This window comes from Ursus maritimus, unplaced genomic scaffold (genome assembly GCF_017311325.1).
Source record: "Ursus maritimus isolate PB19 unplaced genomic scaffold, ASM1731132v1 scaffold_21, whole genome shotgun sequence".
NCBI classification, from domain to species: Eukaryota; Metazoa; Chordata; class Mammalia; order Carnivora; family Ursidae; genus Ursus; species Ursus maritimus.
The window spans coordinates 53,619,024-53,639,571 of record NW_024424564.1 but is presented as its reverse complement, the minus strand read 5'-3'; the positions used below and the strand labels follow the sequence as shown (position 1 = coordinate 53,639,571).

At 56.3% G+C, this 20,548-nt stretch overlaps 1 protein-coding gene and 1 long non-coding RNA gene across 8 annotated transcripts; one reads left to right on the top strand and one right to left on the bottom strand.

Annotated features, from left to right (window-relative positions):
- Nucleotides 1-1,910: 1,910 nt before the first annotated feature.
- Nucleotides 1,911-18,337, bottom strand: TRMU (tRNA mitochondrial 2-thiouridylase). Of its 5 annotated transcripts, XM_040637723.1 has the most exons (11): nucleotides 18,187-18,337; nucleotides 15,540-15,705; nucleotides 12,009-12,115; nucleotides 10,170-10,292; nucleotides 6,989-7,161; nucleotides 5,567-5,620; nucleotides 5,418-5,484; nucleotides 4,517-4,617; nucleotides 3,076-3,220; nucleotides 2,681-2,763; nucleotides 1,911-2,210 (listed from the first exon to the last, which is right to left on the bottom strand). In XM_040637723.1, the coding sequence occupies exons 1-11, from the start codon at nucleotides 18,266-18,268 to the stop codon at nucleotides 2,052-2,054; spliced, it is 1,260 nt and encodes a 419-aa protein (XP_040493657.1). In that variant the 5' UTR covers nucleotides 18,269-18,337; the 3' UTR covers nucleotides 1,911-2,051. The 5 variants fall into 5 exon arrangements, with proteins under 5 accessions (XP_040493657.1, XP_040493659.1, XP_040493661.1 ...); XM_040637725.1 differs by lacking the exon at nucleotides 18,187-18,337 and having other exon boundaries at nucleotides 6,989-7,102; nucleotides 15,540-15,678; XM_040637727.1 differs by lacking the exons at nucleotides 12,009-12,115; nucleotides 18,187-18,337 and having other exon boundaries at nucleotides 6,989-7,102; nucleotides 15,540-15,661.
- LOC121104453 lies at nucleotides 5,902-15,533 on the top strand. 3 transcript variants are annotated; one of them, XR_005836797.1, is made up of 4 exons: nucleotides 5,902-6,087; nucleotides 12,536-12,636; nucleotides 13,435-13,631; nucleotides 15,246-15,533. It is a non-coding gene; the product is annotated as an uncharacterized LOC121104453 (long non-coding RNA). The 3 variants fall into 3 exon arrangements; XR_005836796.1 differs by having other exon boundaries at nucleotides 15,243-15,533; XR_005836795.1 differs by lacking the exon at nucleotides 15,246-15,533 and having other exon boundaries at nucleotides 13,435-13,789.
- Nucleotides 18,338-20,548: the final 2,211 nt, after the last annotated feature.

Genomic DNA, 20,548 nt, shown 5'->3' with positions numbered 1-20,548 from the left:
TGGTCTTAAAGCACCCCCCAACAGTGCAGCCTATCACCCCCACACAGGGTCCCACTAAACCAGCGGTGGGCCTCATGCCCTTTGCCCCAGGCTGGCGGGGATGTGGTGCCAGGTGGGGTTGACAGGTCCGGGCCTCCCTTCCTGGCTGCACGGGAGGGTGGCCGCTCTGCTCCGAAGGGCACCGCGTCCTGATGCCTGGGGAGAACCCAGGGCAGCAGGACCCCGTCTGGACAGAGGTCTTCGTCGTTCACTCCTCCTCCAGACCTGCTACACGGGACTTCCTAAATCTAACCCTGTCCCTGCCTGCCACCACACCCAACCCCACAGCCCACCTGGTCTCCCCTTCCCTCCCACCTGCACCTCAGACGCCAGAGGAATTTTCTGCTCAAAACCACCTCGCCTCCCTCCTGCTCAGAAGGAAGTCCTTCCATTGTAGCACTCTGGGGCCAAGGTGCCCGTCACCCCACTTTGGGCTCCTCCCTTGTGGTCTGGGATCTGTGACCTGCCTCTGGGGGCGGCACAGGGGCCTGGATCGCTGGCACCCAGACCCAGGGCTAACCCTGTCACCACCAGAGGCCCTGAAGGGTGGAGGCCACGAGACCACCTTCCCAGGTGCTCCTCCAGCAGCACTGTGCCTGGAGGGCTTCTGGTCTAGAACCTTCTATCCACAGGAGACAGGGAACCACACTTCTGGCCCCCACAAAAGCCTGGCCTGAAGCACCAAGAATGTGTTGGGGGTGAGGTTAGTGAGAGAAGGGAGCCCAAGCTGTGTCCCCAGCACCCAGCCCCCACCTTCAGGGCGAGTTGGAGGCAGTGGGGCATGCGGACACAGCCTTCCCTGGAAGGGCCAATTTCCTGCCTGGCCCAGCTGTCACCCCCCACGCCCCGCAGGCACCGAGAAGAGGAGGAGGGGCAGAGTCTGCATCTCTGCATACTTCCCCCCTGCACAGCCGGCCCAGCGGAGCCCTCACAGCGCACAGAGCCAGAGGTGGTCACTCTGGACGCCGCAGCAATCAAAGCGCCCCCGGAGCCACAGGGCTCGCAGCGCGGCCAGCTCTGAACCGTGCTGCCCTCTGCCAAGCAGTCCCAGCCTGGCCTGCCGCCCTCTCGCCACAACACACGTGCAGCACACCCATGCCGCAGGCTGAGCGAGCCTTCCCCCGACGCTCCTGTGGGGAAACCCTAAAGCCCCCCCGTAATGGTGTCAAGACAGGCGGCCTTCGGGAGACACTCGGATCGTGAGGGGGGGTCCTGGCAGATGGCGCAGTGTGAGACGCCCAGAAAGACCCTCGCCCCTCTGGCCGTCGAGGACACAGTGAGAAGTCGGCCGTCGGCGAACCATGGGGGGAACCAGGTTCGGCGCCCTGACCCCGGACGTCTGTTCTCCACCGCTGGGAGACACAAGCGTCTGTCGTGTAAGGTGCCCCACCAGAGGGAACGGACACATCCGCCGCCAACCCCCTCCTCACTGGGACGAAGGCCCCGCAGTCCTGGTTTCTGTGACTGCAGCCAGGGAGCTGGGCGCTCTGCAGGGGGAGGGGTGGCCTCCAGGCGGCCGCACCCAGTCGCACACCCGCAGTGCACCCTGTGGGCGGGACTTAGGCCAGGTGAGGGCGGGTGGGCACGGCGGGAACTGGGGGGCTTGCACCAGTGCGCACAGCCGCAGGGCACCCTGTGGCCTCCGCCCCCCAAGAGACCCCTCAGGCTCTGTGTCCCAGACACACGTTTTATTGGATCGTCCCTGCAGCCTCCTTGGCAGGCCGCCCACGTGCTTGCGAGGGGGAACCTTTGTGCGGCAGGAAAGAGCAACTCTATCAACGGGCTGCTCGGACCCGCCCACTAGGCAGCACGTCCTTCTGGCCAGACCACCCACTTGGAGATGACAGGGCAGGGCTTTCTGGGGCTCTCCCGGGCTCTGGAGGCTTTCCGGTACCATGGCCAGCCTGGACGGAACTGGGGCGGTGGACTCAGCCCAGCTCCCCCTGGCCTGCTCCACCCCAGGCTCTGCTCCACTATCTGCTCCTGGGCGCTCAGCAGCAGCTCTGCCTCCTTCAGGGCGTGGGGTCCCGGCCTGGGCCGTTGCCATCGCTGGGGCCCTCGGTGGCCGCTCTGGACCTGCTCTTGCCTTTCTGGAGTACGTAGGCAGATGGCCCCAAGCGCAGGATTTTCCCGCTGCCCAGACACTCGTCCCCTTTATAGAAGACGGCAAACTAAAGAGTAAAGAGGCCGGAGTCACTGTGGCGGGGCCCGGCGCCAGGTGCCCACCAGCAGCCGGGAGACAGGGAAGCTGGGCTCTCCCAGCACCCAGCACAAGCAGGCATGCCTGGTGCGGCTGGGAAGGGTACGTGGGGAGTGGGGGAGGCCGTGGCTTCCACCCTCACTGGCTGTGCAAGCCACGCACCCACACCCACTCAGCACCTCCGCCCCCCACCCTGTACACTGGGTGCTCTGGTGGGGAGGAAGTGCGGTCTGTCCTTCTAGAGCCTGAAGCCCACTGGCCAGAGCCCCCTCGGCTACGCGGGCCCAACGAGGGGCAGCTGAGCACGTGCTGAAGCACGAGGGCTGGGCTCCAGGCCGCACGAGGGCTGGGCTCCAGGCCGCACGTGGACTCGGTGTGAGGCCCGGTCCTACCTTCTAGCCGGGCTCCCCTCCGCCTCCCTCTGCAGCTGGGCGCACTCACCTGTCCCGGGGCGAGGGCCCGCACAGCCTTCACAGCCGTCACCCAAACGGTGCCATCTTGATTGAGGGTCAGTACACAGGGCACTGGGTGGAAGAGAAGGGTCCTTGGAGGCGGCACTGGCCTCCCAGGGGATAGGAGGAGCGCCAGGTGGGGGGGGGGGGCAGCCAGAGGGACTCAGCGCCCCCTGCTGCCGGGCCTGCCACGCGGGCACCTCCAGGACGCGCCCTGCACAGCGGACGGACGGAGGCCACGCGGGCCTGGCCCCCAGGAAAGGCAGGTGAAGAGGGGGTTCCGAATACGTTATGCAATCTGACCAATGAAGGACGTTCCTGCCCCAAATCTAATGACCGCTCCTACCCTGGGCCTCCTCTGAAGGGACCCTCCCGCTCAGTCACCTAGCGCCATCTGGTGGCGGAACCGGAAGTGGCACTCCATCATTTTGTCCCGGACCAGAGCGGCAGGCGGCTCCTCCGCGATCCAGTGCACGCGGCTGGTCCGCAGCAGGTCCCTGTACAGAGCCGGGTGGTCTGTCCGGGGGGCCTGCGGAGCGGAACGCGCAGCTCAGGACACGGAAGCCCTCGGCGGAGGGGCCCCCACCCCACACCGCCCCGCGGTGCTTCATCAACAGCAACCCTAACAGCTCGCTGACCGCTAACAACAGGGTCTGCCCCAGAAACGCACAGGATCATCCCATGGCCTCTGGTCCCCATTCTGCACAGAAGGAAACTGAGGCACAGGAGGGAAAGGGACTTGTCACAGTCACACTTGGCGAGCAGCAGACCACGGTCAGCACACTGCCTGCAAGTTCCAGCCTCACTGCCCGCCACACCTGCCCAGACAGGGCCCACCACACTGCTGGCCTGTCTCAAAAGGGTCACCGCAGGAAGCCCATCAAACACCAGGTGCTGGGGGAAAGAAGAGACAGTGCGGCTCCCTGGGGCCATCTGCCTCTGAGGCCCCTGTCCCCCAGGGCCCAGGCAGGGATACCCACATGGGGACAAATGTCAGTTAATGACCCTCCTGGTTTCTCTCAAAGCAAAAAAAACCACTGAAATTTTACATGAAAACCACTTTAATTCATGCATGACCACAATCCCTGTCCAGGCTGTGATGCCCACGGCTCTTCTTGGAACGAGATGTCCCAGAATCAGTGGGCGGGGTCTGCTGGCCGCTCGCCCGCATTTAAGAGAAGACCCTCCAGCCCTGTGACCGAGTCCCCAGCTCCCCCAGGGCAGGGTCTCTTAACCTTGGTCCAGCTGAGATGGGAGGCTGGGTCATTCTTTTTGGGAGTGGGGGCTATCCTGTAGAACGTCAGCAGGACCCCTGACCTCTACCCATCAGATACCATAGAGACACAGCCGAATGTCGGGGGGGGGCACAGGCCAACTCACCCCCTCTGCAAAGCCCAGCTCCAAAGCCCAGGGATGGGGTTCAAGGTCACAGTGGTTCAGGTCATTGTGGCACACAAACGGCTCTGGTCCTAGCTCGGCCACTTCTGTTTGACAATGGCCTGCTGGAGCCATGGGCTAGCCCTGTCCTAAGCACTGAGGGACCTTCGGCCACTTTTATAAAATCAGAAAAATAGGATCTATTCACAGCCATAATGTCATGACTCCTAGAGTGGCCAACATACAGTAAGACCCTGGTAAGTACCTTCAACAAAATCCTTCTGGTACCTCGGGGGCCAATCCCAGGAGGATGCTGAGGAAAGGCAAGGATGGTCCACCAACACTGCTGCTCTGTAGGACTTCAGCAGCCCTGCCTGGTCTCACAGACACTGCTGGCTCTGCCAAAAACAGACCTCCGTCACCTGTCTAAAAGGCCAGCCCCACTCACCACAAACACGTCGCCCTTGGTGCCGTCCTTCTCCACCACATACCAGGGCTCCCGTAAGCCGCTTATCTTGGCTCTCTGGCCCAAAGTATACAGGAACCAACCTACGGAAATACGGTTTCTCAGGGAGCCGGCAGCAGCTCCATCTCAAACACCACCTCCCTCTTAACGGGAAGCAGAGGATGGGGGGCGGGGGGCAGCAGTTGGGAGGCTCCGTGGACCACCAAGGGGTAGTCCAAAGGGGCCGTGTTCTCCCATCACGAGCCTCAGCCCTGACCATGCAGTTGAGCTCGTCCCATCTCTCGTCTGGGCCAGGTCAGGCTGCACCTCGCGCCCCACCAGGGGCCATTCCAGCTGCCGGAGCTCCTCAACCATGGGCCGCAGGGGCCACTCTTCCAGAAGGTGGACTGGGCCTCGTTCAAAGCCTTAGGAGCCCCTCCAATGGACAAACCGCACGGGGGCTGAGGCATCCCGGTTGCCCCCACTTCTCTGTGCACCCCCATCTCCGCAGTACACATCACCAGACTGGAAGGCTAGGTTCCCCGCCCTCCCCGCCCTGAAACAGCACTAGCACGGAAGAGATAAGCTGAGGGGACCTCATCCTGCTGGAGACCGGCTGGGAGCAGATAATTTTATTTACGGGGACACATCACTCAGAGAGCAGTCCTTCTGAATCGGAGGGATCCCAGGTTAGCAGCTGCCAGGCTTCATGAAGACCACACCCAACACTGGCGCCCAGGGGCCACCACGCTCGCTCGTGCCGCCCGCGCCCCCCGCCCCAGGCTTCTCGGACTCACGGAGGATGAGGAGGAATTACAGGCTTCTTGTCTGACTCTCCCAGAGCTGAAACTCGCCCACGACTCAGGGAGTTTATGACGAAAAGCAGCCCGAGGTTGTGTCTCACCTTTGTGTGTTCCCAGAACTGTACTGTCTTCTATAGAAATAAATTTCCCAGGTCGAGGCTGTAAATACTGGAAAACAAGCAATTCCTCACCAACGGCTCCGGGTCAGAGCAGAAACGTGGCTCCACGCTTTTGTCTCAAAAACACTCACCTGAAGGATGAAATTTTCAAAATTTCTTTTACCAACGAAACAGATGCCCATGCTCTGAAACAGAAGGAAAGCCGACCGTGAGGAGAAGAAACAGGCAGGAGGCGTCGGCACAAGAACAAGCCAGTGGCTGCAGAACAGGAGGCTGCACACCCGGGCCCCCCAGGCCCCCCCGCGCTCCCGGCCACGGGCCTGGCTCTCCTCGGCCGGCACCACACACACCAGCTGCGCCCCACAAACAGACCCTGAGGGCTTTCAGAGCACCTCAGCCTCCCAGGGTCTACTTAAGGCCCCCAACCTGGGACCTGGTGAGTAAACAAGGCCGCACCACATGTACCCCGGCAGGGGGTGGCCCCTGCGCGGCGGCCCATCAGCCCAGCCAGCCCAGGACAGAGAGCCAGAGCTGCGCGAGCCCTTCGGACCACCATCCGGAGCCGCGGGGGGCCAGGAGCCAGGGTCGGGCCGGGAGGACCAGGAAGGCTCCCTCAGCTCCCGCCATAGAGCCACACCCACAAACCAAACAGGTAAACAAAGGGACAGAGATGATGGGAGGACTGATGCGTGGAAGGAGGTCTTCCTTGGGGACGATGACTTGCTGATAAAAAAGCAAGGTCATGCTCATTCCCAGGAAGACAAAAATGAAACAGCAGCCTCGCTAAAGGTGACGCAGCCCTTGATGCGGCCGACCAGCCCGAACACGTGGACCATCCTGTAACACCAGACCGCCGCCACGCTGGCTTCGCCATCACCCCAATGCTCAGGCTCTTCTTGCCTCAGGGCCTTTGCATACGCTCTTCCCACTATCGGGACTATTTCCCCCCAACCCTCTTTGCGACACTAAATCCTATTCATCCTGAGGCCTTAACGTTAAATTAAATGTTAACTCCTCAGAGCCTGTTTTTGGGTCCAGGCCGATCTAGTTAGAGCCCACTGGTGTCACCTACATATCCTCTAATCTTACAGTGCTGTTTCGTGTCTGTCTCCCCCTCCTGTGGGCTCCAGGAAGGCAGGAATGAGGAAAGCATGTGCCCCTCACCCTACCCTCAGGGGCCAGCAGCACAGCAGCCGGTACAGGAAGGCCCTCGACGAGGAGGGGCTGGACGAGGGCGTGAAAACACGCGCAGGCAGCAACAGAGCCCGGTCCTTCCTGCCCCGCCCTCCCCCGGCAGGCAGGGCCAAGAGCACCCCAACGAGCGAGCCAGGCTGCTGTGAAAGCTTGCTCACCCCAGAGCAGGGCCGAGGGCGGGGGACGGGACAGGAGAAGTCGCGTCTGAGCGGCTCTCGAATGTCAACAGCGCATCCTACCACGCGCATGACCCAGGCTCTGTCCTGACGTTGGCTCCTGGGGAGGAAGTGCCCAGACAGGGCCCCGCTTCCCCACAGACCGTGGTCATGGAGCCGTGAGCGCATCCCCCTCGGTCCTACCTCCTTCTTCTGAAGCACGTGATGGAGTCTATTCTCAGCAGCTATTTTCTTGACAAAATCTTTCGTGAGCCCCCCCAGAGGGAAGAGGGTTCTCCTCAGGGCATCTTGGGAAACCTGGCTGAGAAAGAAGGTCTGGTCTTTAAAGCTGTCAGCTGCTTGAAGAAGTTTTACCGCTGCCAAAAGTAAAGAAGAAAAGATGTTGCGGGAATAAACATGACGGTACCTGGCTCTGGTCACGTCCAGTACATCAGCCCGGGTCTGTCAGGAGCACAAGGCAACACTCCAGAGCAGACCGCTAGGAAAAACCAACAATCCCCGTGCTTCAGGGGAGAAAAGTTCTCACCCCGAATTTATCTGCCGGGAATAACAATTTTACGTGGTCAGGAAGCTCCTTCCGGTTCCCACCCTGGGCTACGGCATTTTATAGACGAAACACCGCACACGCCCGCTCCGGAGCGGTGACGTGAAAACAAGCCTAACACACACGCAGCCGAGGGTGAGAAAGCTGGACGAGAGGACCCCCGGAGAACCCCGGGACGGGGTCAGCTGCTGCCCACGCCCCCCGCCTTCTCAGATCCGACTCCGGCCGCAGTGCCTCTCAACCCGTTTGCTTTCCCAGAAGAGCGGGTTTTGTTCAGAGTCCCGCGGACATGCGTCCGATGCTCCCCCGCGATCTCCCTGATGCCCCCCACCGTAAAGACCCGCTCTGGCGCTAAGGCCGCGGTGCAGAGACGCGACTGACCTTGGCCCCACGACACTGGACCAGAGAAGAAGGCCCGGCTCTACCGCCGGGCCACACCAGACCCGCCTGGCCCGCACCAGGACGGCCACGACTGCAAGCCCCTGGCTCCCCAAAGTCAAATTCAATGAGCCACGGGAAAAGCCACAAGGGCTTTCTATACCACGGCTTCTTCCAACACCCCGCGGAGGCAACGCTAGGAGAGGCCGCCACACCGCACGCTCAGGGCATGCGACACGTAGTGTGCCGGGGCCCACACAACGCACGTGTGCCTGGCAGCTTGCGAAGTCGCGTGTGGAACACGGGCTCTGTGGAGGGAATGTTCTCCCCCGTGCCCTCGAATGTGACGCTCACTTTAGCCACGGGAGGTTTCATCACCCCCACTTTACAGACGAGGAAGCTAAGGTTGAGACCGTTAAGAGGCTCCACAGAACAGTGCAGGTGCGGCCTAAGTCCCCGTCCATCCCTTCCTCCGTGCAGCGGAAAATCGAAAACAGTGAGCCACTCATCAGGCAGGCAGACTCGTCCGCCCAAGGCTACTCTTTGTTGCAAAAGGAAGCCAGTCAGGCAGCGCGGAGGCCTCGGGACACTGGGAGCAACGGGCATCTCCTCATAGTTCCACGTCAGTTTAAAGCAGACTCGAAATCTACCATACTTTTTTTTAAAAGGAGGCCAGCAATCGTAATCCATGGAAAGGAACACGTGGGAGGATCTGTCCGCTCCAGGGACTTCATTCACACGCCCTCACACCACTTCGCACCGGTGAGGCCTAACCAGGCACCAGGCCGGGACCCGGGAGCGCCGACGAACCTAGGAGGGCTCTGTGTTGCCCCGTGTGCGTGGCCCCGCGTGCGCTCTGCCCAGGGACCTAGGCCCAGGCCAGGAGGCCCTAGTCCAGGTCTCCAGGGCAACTAAGTAAGAATTAAAAAGCTCTCGTGTGCCTGGAAAACACGCTGAAAACGAAGACACCGTTGTATTACTACAACAAATACGTATTAAAATTACTCAACAAAACATCTGTCGACGCCATCAGAGAAGTTTCGGAGTGCTACGGCCTAGCACAAAGGTCCAGCTAGCTCTGGAAAGCAAACCATTTTCTAGGAGATAAGCAAGCACGTCTACTCAATACGGAAGTAAGTTCTTTAGCCACTCAGGACCCTTAAGTCCATATTTACTTGCCGCATTCTGCGGCGGAGCTCCCAAGTGGCAGGACTCTGCGTTCCTCCCGACACGGACAAGCTTCCTGGGAGAGTGGCACCCGGGCGTGTGAGAGGCGGACCCTGGGAGCAACCAGAAGGAGGCCAAGGAGCCCTGTCCTCTCTTCCCGCGTCTGAACCTGAGGCCCCGGCGGCAAGCACAGCGGCTAAGGGCCCAGCACCCCGCAGGCAGCAGAGGGAGCCCTTCCCAGCAAGCAAGCATGTCCTTGTCTGTGTTCAAGTCCGGGAGGTTATCTGAGCACCCCCTGCTGTGAAGAAGGGGGTGGGGACGAAACCAGGGCAGCCGAGCACCCGCTACCATCCTCGGGGCTCCCGCAACACATAAAACGACCTCACAGCCACTGCAGCCTTCCAACCAGGCTCAGTGACACGGAGGACAGAACTCCACTGGGGCCTGGCACAGCAAAGAGCACAACTGTGGAGCTGGGCCGAACTGGGCTGAGATCCTGCTCTCCCGCCGCACGCAGCCCAGTCAAATGAGTCCACACCTCAGTTCCCTCGCCTGTGAACTGGGACGAGCGCATCCACCTCCAGTCTCAAAGGGGCCAAGCAGAACGCATGCCTCTAACAGCCATGCTCGGGGGAGAGGGGCAGGTGCCATGAGGCAGGCGGTCAGCAGGCCAACCCTTCGGCGATCCCACGACAACGGAAACTTCTTGCCCGGACGTGGCTCTGAGCTCCCTTCACAATGAAGTGCATTCCTCTTTTCTACACACAAATGTCCACCAGGACAAGCCAGGAGCATCCCTGCTGACCACTGGGAATTTTTCTAGAAAGGTGAAACTTGGCTCCCGCTAACATCGATAAACTGATTTGTATCCATAATCTCTATAAACACATTTTCCAGGAGGCCTGAATGTCAGGCCCTGGCACCTGGGTCACACTGAAGTATGTTTCCCTCAGTCTCGAGCCCTCGAGAACTTGATGGTAAGCGACGGGCCTCTGAGCACTCCAACTATCAACACCTATTTCCTCAAACATAATGGGAACCTTCGAGTCACTAGCAGAGTGTAAGGCGCTGGGTTAGAAATATCACAGATGCGGGTTCCCACCAGGCTCTCTGGGGACGTGGCCCCCCGACCCCTGTACTTTGAAAAACCAGCCAGCTAGTTTGGAACGCACAGAGACGTGGCAGGCGCGCCCAGACGATGACCCACTGCCATGCTCCAAAACAGTTCCCCCTGCGCACCAGTCCTGAAGGTCTGACCCGGGCACTTTAACTTACCATTTCTAACTTCAAATCGATTTCTGAAAAGCCCTTCTGGCCTCCTAATGTGCTTCTGCTGAAAGACTTCCTCGTCTTCCAGGGAGGTTCTGGCGTAGTGACCCGTGGCGACTGCATCTGCTCCTGTGAGTATTTTAAGAACACAAGATCCAGCTCCAGACTTGCGTGTGCGGCCGTGGGCAGCTCAGGCCTCAGGAGCTCTCCGAGGCGTGCACACACCAAGCCTTGCGCTGGACGGTCTGCACTGACAGTCCAGCCCCCCTCAAACACGGAGGTCCAGGGCATGGAGGCCCCCCTCCCCCAATATTCTGATCAACAAGAGGCCTCGAACGCTCCATTTACACGGATACAACCTTGCTACAAGGTTTCACTGCAGCTTTATGATCCTTTCAAAAGTCAGCATCTATCCACTCAGTCACTCTAGCTTAAGGAAACAGATATGCACACAAAGATTTAAGTCTAAAAAGCTCATTTCAGTGTTTCCCATACCAAGGAAATCTGAATACACCAAAATGTTCACCATCAGGAGAACATGAAGTTAGAACGCCACTGCTGTAAGAACAGCATCACTTATGAGGAATTTTTCATGATGTTATTAAGTAGAGAAAAAAATATATAAATATATATAATACTCTGATCCCGCTTTTTTTAATGTACAGAAAAAGATTAAGGAAAACCTGAGAAAGCCTGTTCCTTTGATTCCAGGAAGCGAAATGATAGATGACATCTCCCTATTTTCACTCCACTTTCGTTTTGAAGTTTTTCTAATAAACACACGTTATTTCCACCGCAGTGAAGGACCATCCAGCACATTCCATTTCTTCTCTCCCTGTTACGCAAAAAAGCCAAAGAACCTACCTTCGAAGGCACACATTAGTTCATAACCTTTCCCTGCGTGAACATTTCAGATATTCAATACTGCAGCAGACTTGTTCCCGGAAGGGGCAGTGAACGGAGTCTGTGCCTCACCGAGACTAGCTCAGGGTAAGATAAAAGACGCAGCGAGAATTAACTGCTGAGGGCGCCTGGCTGGCTCAGTCGGAGGAGCGTGCGGGCCCTGATCTTGGGGTCATGAGTTCGAGCCCCACACTGGATGTAGAGGCTTACTTAAAAAAAAAAAAAATAGGGGCGCCTGGGTGGCTCAGTCGGTTAAGCGTCTGCCTTCGGCTCAGGTCATGATCCCGGGGTCCTGGGACTGAGCCCCACATCTGGTTCCTTGCTCAAATAAATAGAATCTTAAAAAAAATAAAAAATTAAAAGAACAGACCACCAAACCGTGGCTTCAAATCCAGAGAAAGAGAGACCCAGAATCCCGAATCAGGTACAGACCCAGACCTGTTCCCAGCGCAGAGCAGAGAGTCACCCTGGGAAGCAAGATAAAAGTCTCAGCATGACTAGCGAAAAGGGTGACGAGCAAGAAACTGAATGCTGACTTGCCTGAGCTCTAAACAGGACTCGTGAGCCTTGCGTGAGACACAACCCGGCCTGGGCCTGGAGCTGCTCTGGGTACAGCTGCCCCTGCAGACAGGCTCTGGCCGCCCCACTTGCGGCGCTCTGCCCGTGTGTCCTCAAAACTTCTGAAGTTGGTGCTCCTGAACCCACAGCACAGTCCCTACACCTGCGAGGTCCACGATGAAGACTCACTCTCTCCTCCCTGCGACCTGTCATTTGCATATTGCCAGAAAGATCTTTCTTACTCAGGGAAGTAACAGAATATTATCATTTTCACTGCTTCTTTTCCTTCTGAAGATGAAACTGTTTACCAGCATTTGGCTCCCAGCTGTCTCTGAAAACCTTATGATTTTAAAAAGATGAAATGGAAATAGCAAAAGGACTTACCGAGATTATCCACAGCATAATGGAAAAAACAACTGAATTTGATGTGCTTGTTGCAGACTATGTCAGGATTGGGAGTCCTTCCTTTCTCATATTCACTTAAAAAATCACTGGAATAGAAGACAATGATTTTCATTTCTAAGTGTGAAACATTCCTCAAAAAAATAAATCTGTAGGGGCGTCTGGGTGGCTCAGTCAGTTGAGCATCTGGCTCTGGCTTTCGGCTCCAGTCGTGATCTTGGAGTTGTAGGACTGAACCCCTCGCTGGGCTCTGCACTTGCCACGGAGTCTGCTTGAGATTCTCTCTCTCTCTCTCTCCCTGGGCCCCAGAACAGGAACCCAATGATCCAGAGCTGCCATCTGAGGCTCTAATAGCTCTTCCACAATCTCAGCCTGTGGACCCAGGTCACTGGGCGAATAAACATGCCAGCTGATATTCTAATGTGCCTCCCATACTTCTGAGGACCGGCAACGTTCGGCTGCTTCCAGGGCCCTGGGCAGCCTTGCTGACCGGACTTCTGTTCCCACAGGCTGGCTGACCGGACGTGGGAGAAGGATCGTTCAGCAAGAAGTACACGGTCTCGGAGTATTCACTTTAAGAGGATTATGGTGCCTGTTCCAGGAGTTTAAAGTGAGTATTAAAGGGTATAGGGTACGGGGCGCCTGGGTGGCTCAGTCGTTAAGCGTCTGCCTTCGGCTCAGGGCGTGATCCCAGCGTTCTGGGATCGAGCCCCACATCAGGCTCCTCCGCTGGGAGCCTGCTTCTTCCTCTCCCACTCCCCCTGCCTGTGTTCCCTCTCTCGCTGGCTGTCTCTCTCTCTGTCAAATAAATAAATAAAATCTTATAAATAAATAAATAAATAAATAAATAAATAAATGGTAGGGGGTGGGGGGCGCCCAGCTGGTTCAGTGGGAGGAGCCTGTGACTCTCGGTCGCAGGGTAGTGGGCTTGAGCTTCAAGTTGGGTATAGAGATTACTTCAAAAAAAAGCCTAAGAAAAAAAAGTTAAAAGACATATTCTGAGTGTCCGTGAGCATTTCTCACTGACCCTAAAGCTCCCCGCTGTTCTACAGTGGCTACAAACAACACGCTGACCGGGGGTCACGTTATGAAGACAAACTAAGAATCTGCATGGGGTCATAGGTCGCATGTGCACCTTCAACCCCGGCAGGGGATGCCAAACTGTTCCTGCAACCTCTTAGTCGTCTAAGGGAGAACACTTGTGTCGCTCCATAGCTCGATTTTTTGTTAGAAAGCTGTCGAGAGTTTCGTTAAACCATAAACTAGTCAAGGCAGAATCCATGCTTTACTCTCTCTGTGCGTCCACAGCCTCCGGGACGTTTTCTACGTAACAAGTACTGAATAAATGTTAACGAGGTTGAATGTTTCCACTGGCTCATGAAAATCATGTCAACCATTTCCCAAATAGCTCAACAGAAGACAGGTCAGTGGCATCAGCAAAAACCACAGAGCACAGCCTGTTTGGTGAGGGGACACACTCCGCCTGCACCCTACGAGGGAGACACCAAGCAGAAAGAACATCTGCACTGTGACCCTTGAAGGCCAATGGGCCTTGAACAAAAGAATTCAGAAGAAATGTCAGAGCTGGAGAGTGCTACCAGAGCGGTGAGCATTCAGGGGCTCCTGGGGGGCTCAATCGGTTAAGGGTCTGCTTTCAGCTCAGGTCATGATCTCAGGGTCCTGGAATCAAGCCCCACATCGGGCTCCCTGCTCGGCAGGGAGTCTGCTTCTCCCTCTCCCTCTGCCCCTCCCCACAGCTTGTGATCTCTCTCTAATAAATAAAATGTTAAAAACAAAAACAAAAACAGAGCAGTGAGCAATCAGAACGAAGAGATCACTGAGCACAATTGCAACCATACCCACAGGCAACCAGCAGGAAACTAGGGCAGAGGGCAGACTGGCCAGAGCCCACCTGGCCTCAGTTAAATGTGAGTTAACCTCCAAAAGATCACATTTGCTCACACACTTTCCAAACCTAGCAATAAAGGGTGAAGTTTCAACCCTGCAGTACTCAAAGGAATCCCCAAAGCAGCTTTCCCCACCCACCCAGATTTGACAGTGAAGCCATCCCTGCCTCCTCTTTCTCCCACTCCTACACTCGTTAGTCACCAAGCCCCACGGCACCGCTTCCCAAGTAAGATCCGACAGATCCCCCATCAGAATGAACAGAAGTGCTTGTCACAGTGTGCTTCCAGGGCCGACATCCCAGGCCCCGTCCAGGTGGTGTTCAGTGAGCATCCCAGCCGATTCTTCGGCCCGATGTCTGCTGCCAGTGGGTGTGTCCCCCAGGGCCTGCCCCAGCCAGCCCTCACCCCCACTACGCACTCCCATCATTCCAGCCCTCTAGCAGCAGCTTCTCCCTAGGTTCCCCGCCTCCAATCTTCTCCCATAACTTACCCTCCACTTGGCTGCCAGATCTGCCTTCTCAATAACACGAGTCATTAGAGCTACATTTACTGCTTACTAATATGCCAGACGCGGTCCTGACAGCTTTGTATCTCATCTCACTCAATTCTTACAATAACCCCCTACGGCAATATCCTTCATTAAAGGGATGATGAAAAAGGCTTAGGAAGCCAAGTGCATCACCCAAGGTCACGCAGAGGTAGCAGGATCAAGACTGGACCCAAGGATTTCCTGCTGCTAGAGCCTACCCCACGCCTGTGCACATTGCTGCTGCCCAAGACAGCTTCGATGGCCACCCACCGTGCCAGCCTAGTTGGGCTCACCATACTCCAGCCCAAGCAGCCTTCCTCACGAGTCCAGCCAAAGCTGTCAATGTTCCCCCCATAATGATGGGCATTTCTCCTCTTCACCACTGCTCTTGCTATCCTGTTTAGAAAAATCTCTACTTCACCGTTATTTTCAAGAGCAGATCAAACCTCACCTCTTCCATGAAGCTTTCCTGACTGCTCCATATGACACATTTCTCCCTCCTCTGAACCTACAGCATTTTAACGAAATTACTTGGTACTTCCTACATGCTGGTCGCCACTGTTACGTCTTTTGAGGGTAATGTCCTCCTCCCCCAGGCTGCAAACTCCTGCAGAATGGAGCCCAGCTTACACACCTTTATTTCCTCAAATGTAGCACTGGGCCCAGTACAGAGCAAGCACTTAAAGATCACCTTTGGTATTTGTTACATTTTTAAAGTCTTTGTGTTTCGTGTTTTCATGAGGCATCAGGGAGGGTGCCTCACCTACTTTTTTTTCCCAGAAGCCTCTCATCGCTAACCTGCACAGGCATCACTGCGTGGCACCTCTCAGGAAAGACCTCAGCCTTAGTTCCCTCACCCAAAGTTAGCAGAAACGACTCAAGGTTCACGAAGTCATTAAGGAGACTTCTAGCAGGCGGCACCATAAGGAATTACGAGGCCAGGCGCTCCGGGACCTCCACGGTCTCCAGCACCACTGCCAGACAGCACTGGCCGCCTGTCACTGGTCCGGCCGACCGCGGCAGTCCTTCCCTCGGAAAGGCGGTACAGCACCTTCTGCGTTTCTGAGCTGGACCCACCTGAACACGTCGTTCCAATACTCCTTCACATAGGACACTTGATGGAAAGGGATGTCTAGGATCTGGCAAACTCTATAAGCATCTTCACAGTCTCTGTCAGCAGTGCAAACTCCGTGTTCATCCAGCGAGTCCCAGTTCTTCATAAACACCCCTGTCACTTGGTAGCCTGGGGGGGAGCGGGCACAAATCAGAGTCCGGGGTGAAAAAGTAGCAGTTTCTGAGCTCCCAGCAGTTCCCTGACACGCCCCACTCCCGCACCACCATCCACTGGTTCACCTGGCAATGTGTGCTTTGCTACATGGCCTCCAGAATGACTCACATCCTAGTGCAAGCCACCTGACTTGCCAGCTGGCCGACAGTTCCCTGCCCTACACGCCCACGCACTTGTAAGCGCCTCCATCATCACAGTGCACTGCTGCACTGCAACTGTTTGCCTGCCCCCCCCCCCCCGGCAAGATGGTGATTTTCATCTCTGTGTCCCCACCCCGTGTCCGCACAATGCCTAGCATGCAGGAGAGGCTCGGCCAATGAGTGCTGGATGACAGAAGAGCAGAAATGCAACATTCTTCAAAGCAAATAAAAACCACCATTCAGTTACCGAAAAAGTAAACTAATTTAAAAGACTGTTTCCAATTATCCTCTAGGACTTAGACTCTATGTCATCAGACAAGAAAACAATTAAAATCTGGACTATTTTATTATAAAGGCTGTACTAACTATATATTTTATGACCTTTTTTTTTTGGATTCTCTTCTATTGTAATAAAGTACCCAACCAAATACCGGAAAGACCAATGTTAGCTTTGCATCACCTTAGGGAAGTACTCAGGTGCCTATCCTGTAGGAGAAATGTTTGAGAAATGTTTCTTAGTGGGAAGGTTCAATGTAACAAAAGCCAAGCCATTTGACTAAGTTTAATAAAGTACTCCAAAGAACAGAGATTCAAAGTCAAAGCTCTGACCACTCCACCCCCCCACACCAGCAGTTAATCAGGCCCTCCGCCACCCTGCTTCTCTTACAATGCAGACCACACTGGCCTCTGTTGGGTTTGTTGTTCCAGTCCACCCCCTTCTGCAATTCGCTACAGCATGGAGCTCTTCAGAGAGCAGGGTCTATGCCTCATTCAACCCTCTGTCCTAGTGCCCTGAACAAAACGAAGCTAAAAAGTTTCTTGAGAAAGAGACAACCCCACATGCCGCTTTAAAAATCCCCTCTTCTATAACCTCATCCTTCTTCTCATGGAGATGAACCCATTTAAGGGCACAGGCTTAGGCACTCCAGGATGGGATCTGAACCTTCCAGGGGGCACAGGGTAGGATGTGCAGCTCCAACAAGACTAGGAAAGCCCATGATGCCAACGAGAGGAGCACGCTTTTCCTTTGTTAAGTCCATCAGCTTCCCCCACTGAGGAGGAAACCACAGAGAAGGCTGGAATATGGAGTGGCAGTCTGGATCCTGGGGAGAAGGGACAGCCTACCTTCCTGAAGAGTAAAAGTAGTAGATCTGGTCTGCCCACTGCTAGTCCGCCACGTGTCTCAAAACATGTCACACACGTCATCAGGAACCTTCCAAGGGCTCTGCACAGTCTACCCAACATAGTCTGAAGTCCCTAAAATAACATCTTCCATAATCACTCTTTTCTTTCTCCGTCCACCTCCTTCCGTCCAGACCCAGCCAACACTTGCATGCCTCTGACCTTTTGCTGGAGCTGCTGACTCTGCCAGGAGCACTTTCCTCCACACTTCACGCCAATTCTCTGCTTAGTGAAATCCTACTCTTCCTTCAAGTCTCGCCTTAAACACATCACTCTCTGTGATGCTTTGATTCTCCGTTCTCCAGTTATAGATGCCTAGTGTGTCCACATTTTTAAAAAAGATTTATTTATTTGAGAGAGAGAGTGAGACAGCAGGAGCACAGGCACGCTCATGAATGAGGGGGGAGGAAGAGGAAGAGAGAGAATCTCAAGCAGACTCCCGGATGAGTGCAGAGCCCACGACTGGGTCTATTCTACCACCCGGAGATTGTGACCCCAGCAGGAATCAAGAGTCGGAGGCTCAACCGACTGAGCCACCGGGGTGCCCCACGTGCCTACATTTCTATTTAGAAGCTAATAACCACTACTGTTTTCCGAGGGCCTAATATGTGCTGGGCACTGAGGTAAAGCTTGCGTAGGCTCCTGCCAGCCAGTCCTTCCAGTCACCCAGCGAGGTAGGGGTTCCCTCCACTTTACAGAGAAGGAGAGCTGCACTAACTCAGGAACGTCTCATTCACCCCTGCATTCCAGGAGCTGACAGCGGAGGGTGCACACAAGTCACCCCGTGGAGGCGGCCTCCCAAGGAGAAGCGACCACACACAAATGGAGAACGGAGCTCAGCTCGGCTCCCGACCCCAGGCACTCTCCCGACGCCTGGAACAGACGCTGGCACTCCCACACAGGTGTGTCATCCGTGAACGCAGCGCACGGATGTTCAGTGGGCATTTCGGCCGCGCGGGCCCCGGCAGGACCAGGACCGCCCCCGGGTCAGCGCACACCCCGCCGCCGCCGTCACTCAGGTCAGAGGGCCTCGGAGCCCCCAAAGTCGGGGATACCCTCCTCCACTGCGTGGGGAACCGGGCACGGCCGGAGTCCCCGAGAAGGGGTTGCTCACCTCTCCGCCTCAGCAGCAGCGCGGCCACGGCGCTGTCCACCCCGCCGGACAGGGCGACCACGACGTGCCGCGCAGCCTGCATCAGCTCACTGCCAACCTCCCACAACCTCTGCCACGGCTTCCGCGCCGCGCCGGAAGTCCCGCCTCCGCCGCGGCGGCGCAGACGCGGCCTGGCCGGAAACGTGCTTTCGCGTGCGGCGCTCCGCCCCCGCCCGGGCTTCCCCTCCCGAGGCCCCGCCCACGCCCCCTGCGCGGGCACCCTTGCTCGGGCTCGCTGCCGCGGGCGCGTGCTCTGCTCCCGGATGGGTTCGGCGTCTGCTTAGGTGCACACCTGTGGACCCGCTTACCGCTCAAGGGGGCGAGGGTCGTCCTCGAGGGGGTGCGGCGAGGAGCTGGATTCTAGGAAGGGACCTTTAAGCAGGGGAGCGACATGATCACTTCTAAATTTAGAAAGATTTTCGTGGCTGCCCTGTGCAGAGGACGAGCTGGGAGCCTGGTTAGCAGCCCGTGACAGCCACTTGGGGAAGGGGTGCATTTGCAGGTGGACTCTGTGGCCCTTGCCTGCGGGAATGGATGTGGGGGAATGAGAGAGACGGTGGAGGACTTGATGTTTCTGTCTTGCGGAATCTTCTCGGAGGAGGGAGTGCCCTTCCAGGTCAGCTCCTACGGGTCAGGTGCCCTGGGCCATCATCTTCCAACTGGAGATGTGGCTGTTCCTGAGTGATCGCGCGCGGGAGCGCACGCATGGGGCAGCGGGACAGATGACCCAGGGCAGGCACGTTTCCCGGGAAGGGAAACAGCAGAATCGGGAGACATTCGCTGGGCCTAAAAAGAGAGAGAGTGGGAAGGTAGGGGGTGATGAAAGTAAAGGAGGCCCAGACAGGAAACCTGGAGGGAGCAGAGCCGCCTGGCTGAGGGGCTGGGGGAGGGAAGGGGTGGTCAGTGCGGAGAGCCAAGGCAGGGGATGGCACGGCTCAGATCAGGGGTGCCCGGGGCCCAAAGGACTGAGATTTGCCTTGACACTGGAAACTGTGGTCTGCACAAGCAAAATCGGGCATCCTTTAAATCAGCAACTCCCAGCTTTCTTCACTTCAAACCCAGTGTCACATTTTACAGGGTGGCCCAGAAGACACGCCAGCCTACACACAGAAAGCATAAAAAAGAAGCCTCTCCGAACAGTTTTTACCTTTGCAAAGTGCCATGTACTCTGTTATTTTCCATGTGGTTCTCTTCCATTTTTAAAAACTGCCAGTGCAGTCCACTGGATTGATTTCATGTAGAAATAGAACCTGGTTTGAAAGTGCAAGGGAGGAGATGCCCCAGCAGATGCGAGTAGATGGGAACCAGGCCAGTAACACCCCCCCACCCCCGCCCCCGAAGCCTCAGGGTAAAACTGTGCTAGTTTAACAGTTTCTCAGATTGGCAGTGGTCCAAACGTTTAAACATGGATAATTATTGAGGCAAGCCATTTTCCGGAGGACAGGAATACCTTAAGGGTCTGGAGAGAGACAAGGGCAGCCCCAAGTCTCCGTTTCTGAGAAGAGAAGCAGGACCTGCCAGCCAGAGAGTTGTGGCCACTGGTGCCAAGAGCAGGCACAGGGTGAGCTCCCTGACAGAAGGGTTGGTCACAGGGCCCCGTGGGGAAACAGAGGAATGGCAGCTTTTTCTGAAGAATAAGGTATCATCCAACAAAATATCCGATGAGAGTATCTATTTCATCTCACACTTCCCAGAAGAGATGAGTAGACGCAGTATCTGGCGGCCTGTCCTTTGGAAGATTTGGGGAGTGAACCTTCGGTTGAGGCTGTGGAGTGGCCGAGCTGAGGCCTCTGGACGTTCTGGCTCAGTCTAGAGGACCACGCCCTTCCAGGGTGGGGCAGTTTGGTACAAGATTGGGGCAGAAGTCCAGTTTTCCTGCCTAAGCAAAGGGGTTTGGGTTTAGGTATGCTGCACCCACCCACAAAGCGGCTAAAACATGATACATTTGCAACATTTTCTGCCGCTTTTCAGTTAAAGATCTGGCATTTCAGCTACTTTGTTCGATTCAGCAATGGGAAGGACAATGACATCCCAAGTGCCATCTGCCAACAGTGATGTAAGATATGTAGCTTTCGGAGATGTGCACCAGGTTAATGAAATACAGTAAAAATGGCGTGAAGTCGGACCTCTTAAACCTGGGAGGGTGGCCCTCTAGCGGCAGCAGAGGCATCTCACACCACCGTGCAGAGAACAGGGCCAGCACTCCAGGAGCTCCAGAGCATGTCTTTTTAATAGAATTAAAATCTTATTCTGTCCTGCCCTGGGGTCCTTGTGGATTGGGCGGTGCCCCGGGCCGCAAGAAAAGCCTGGCTGCTCCCCAGGC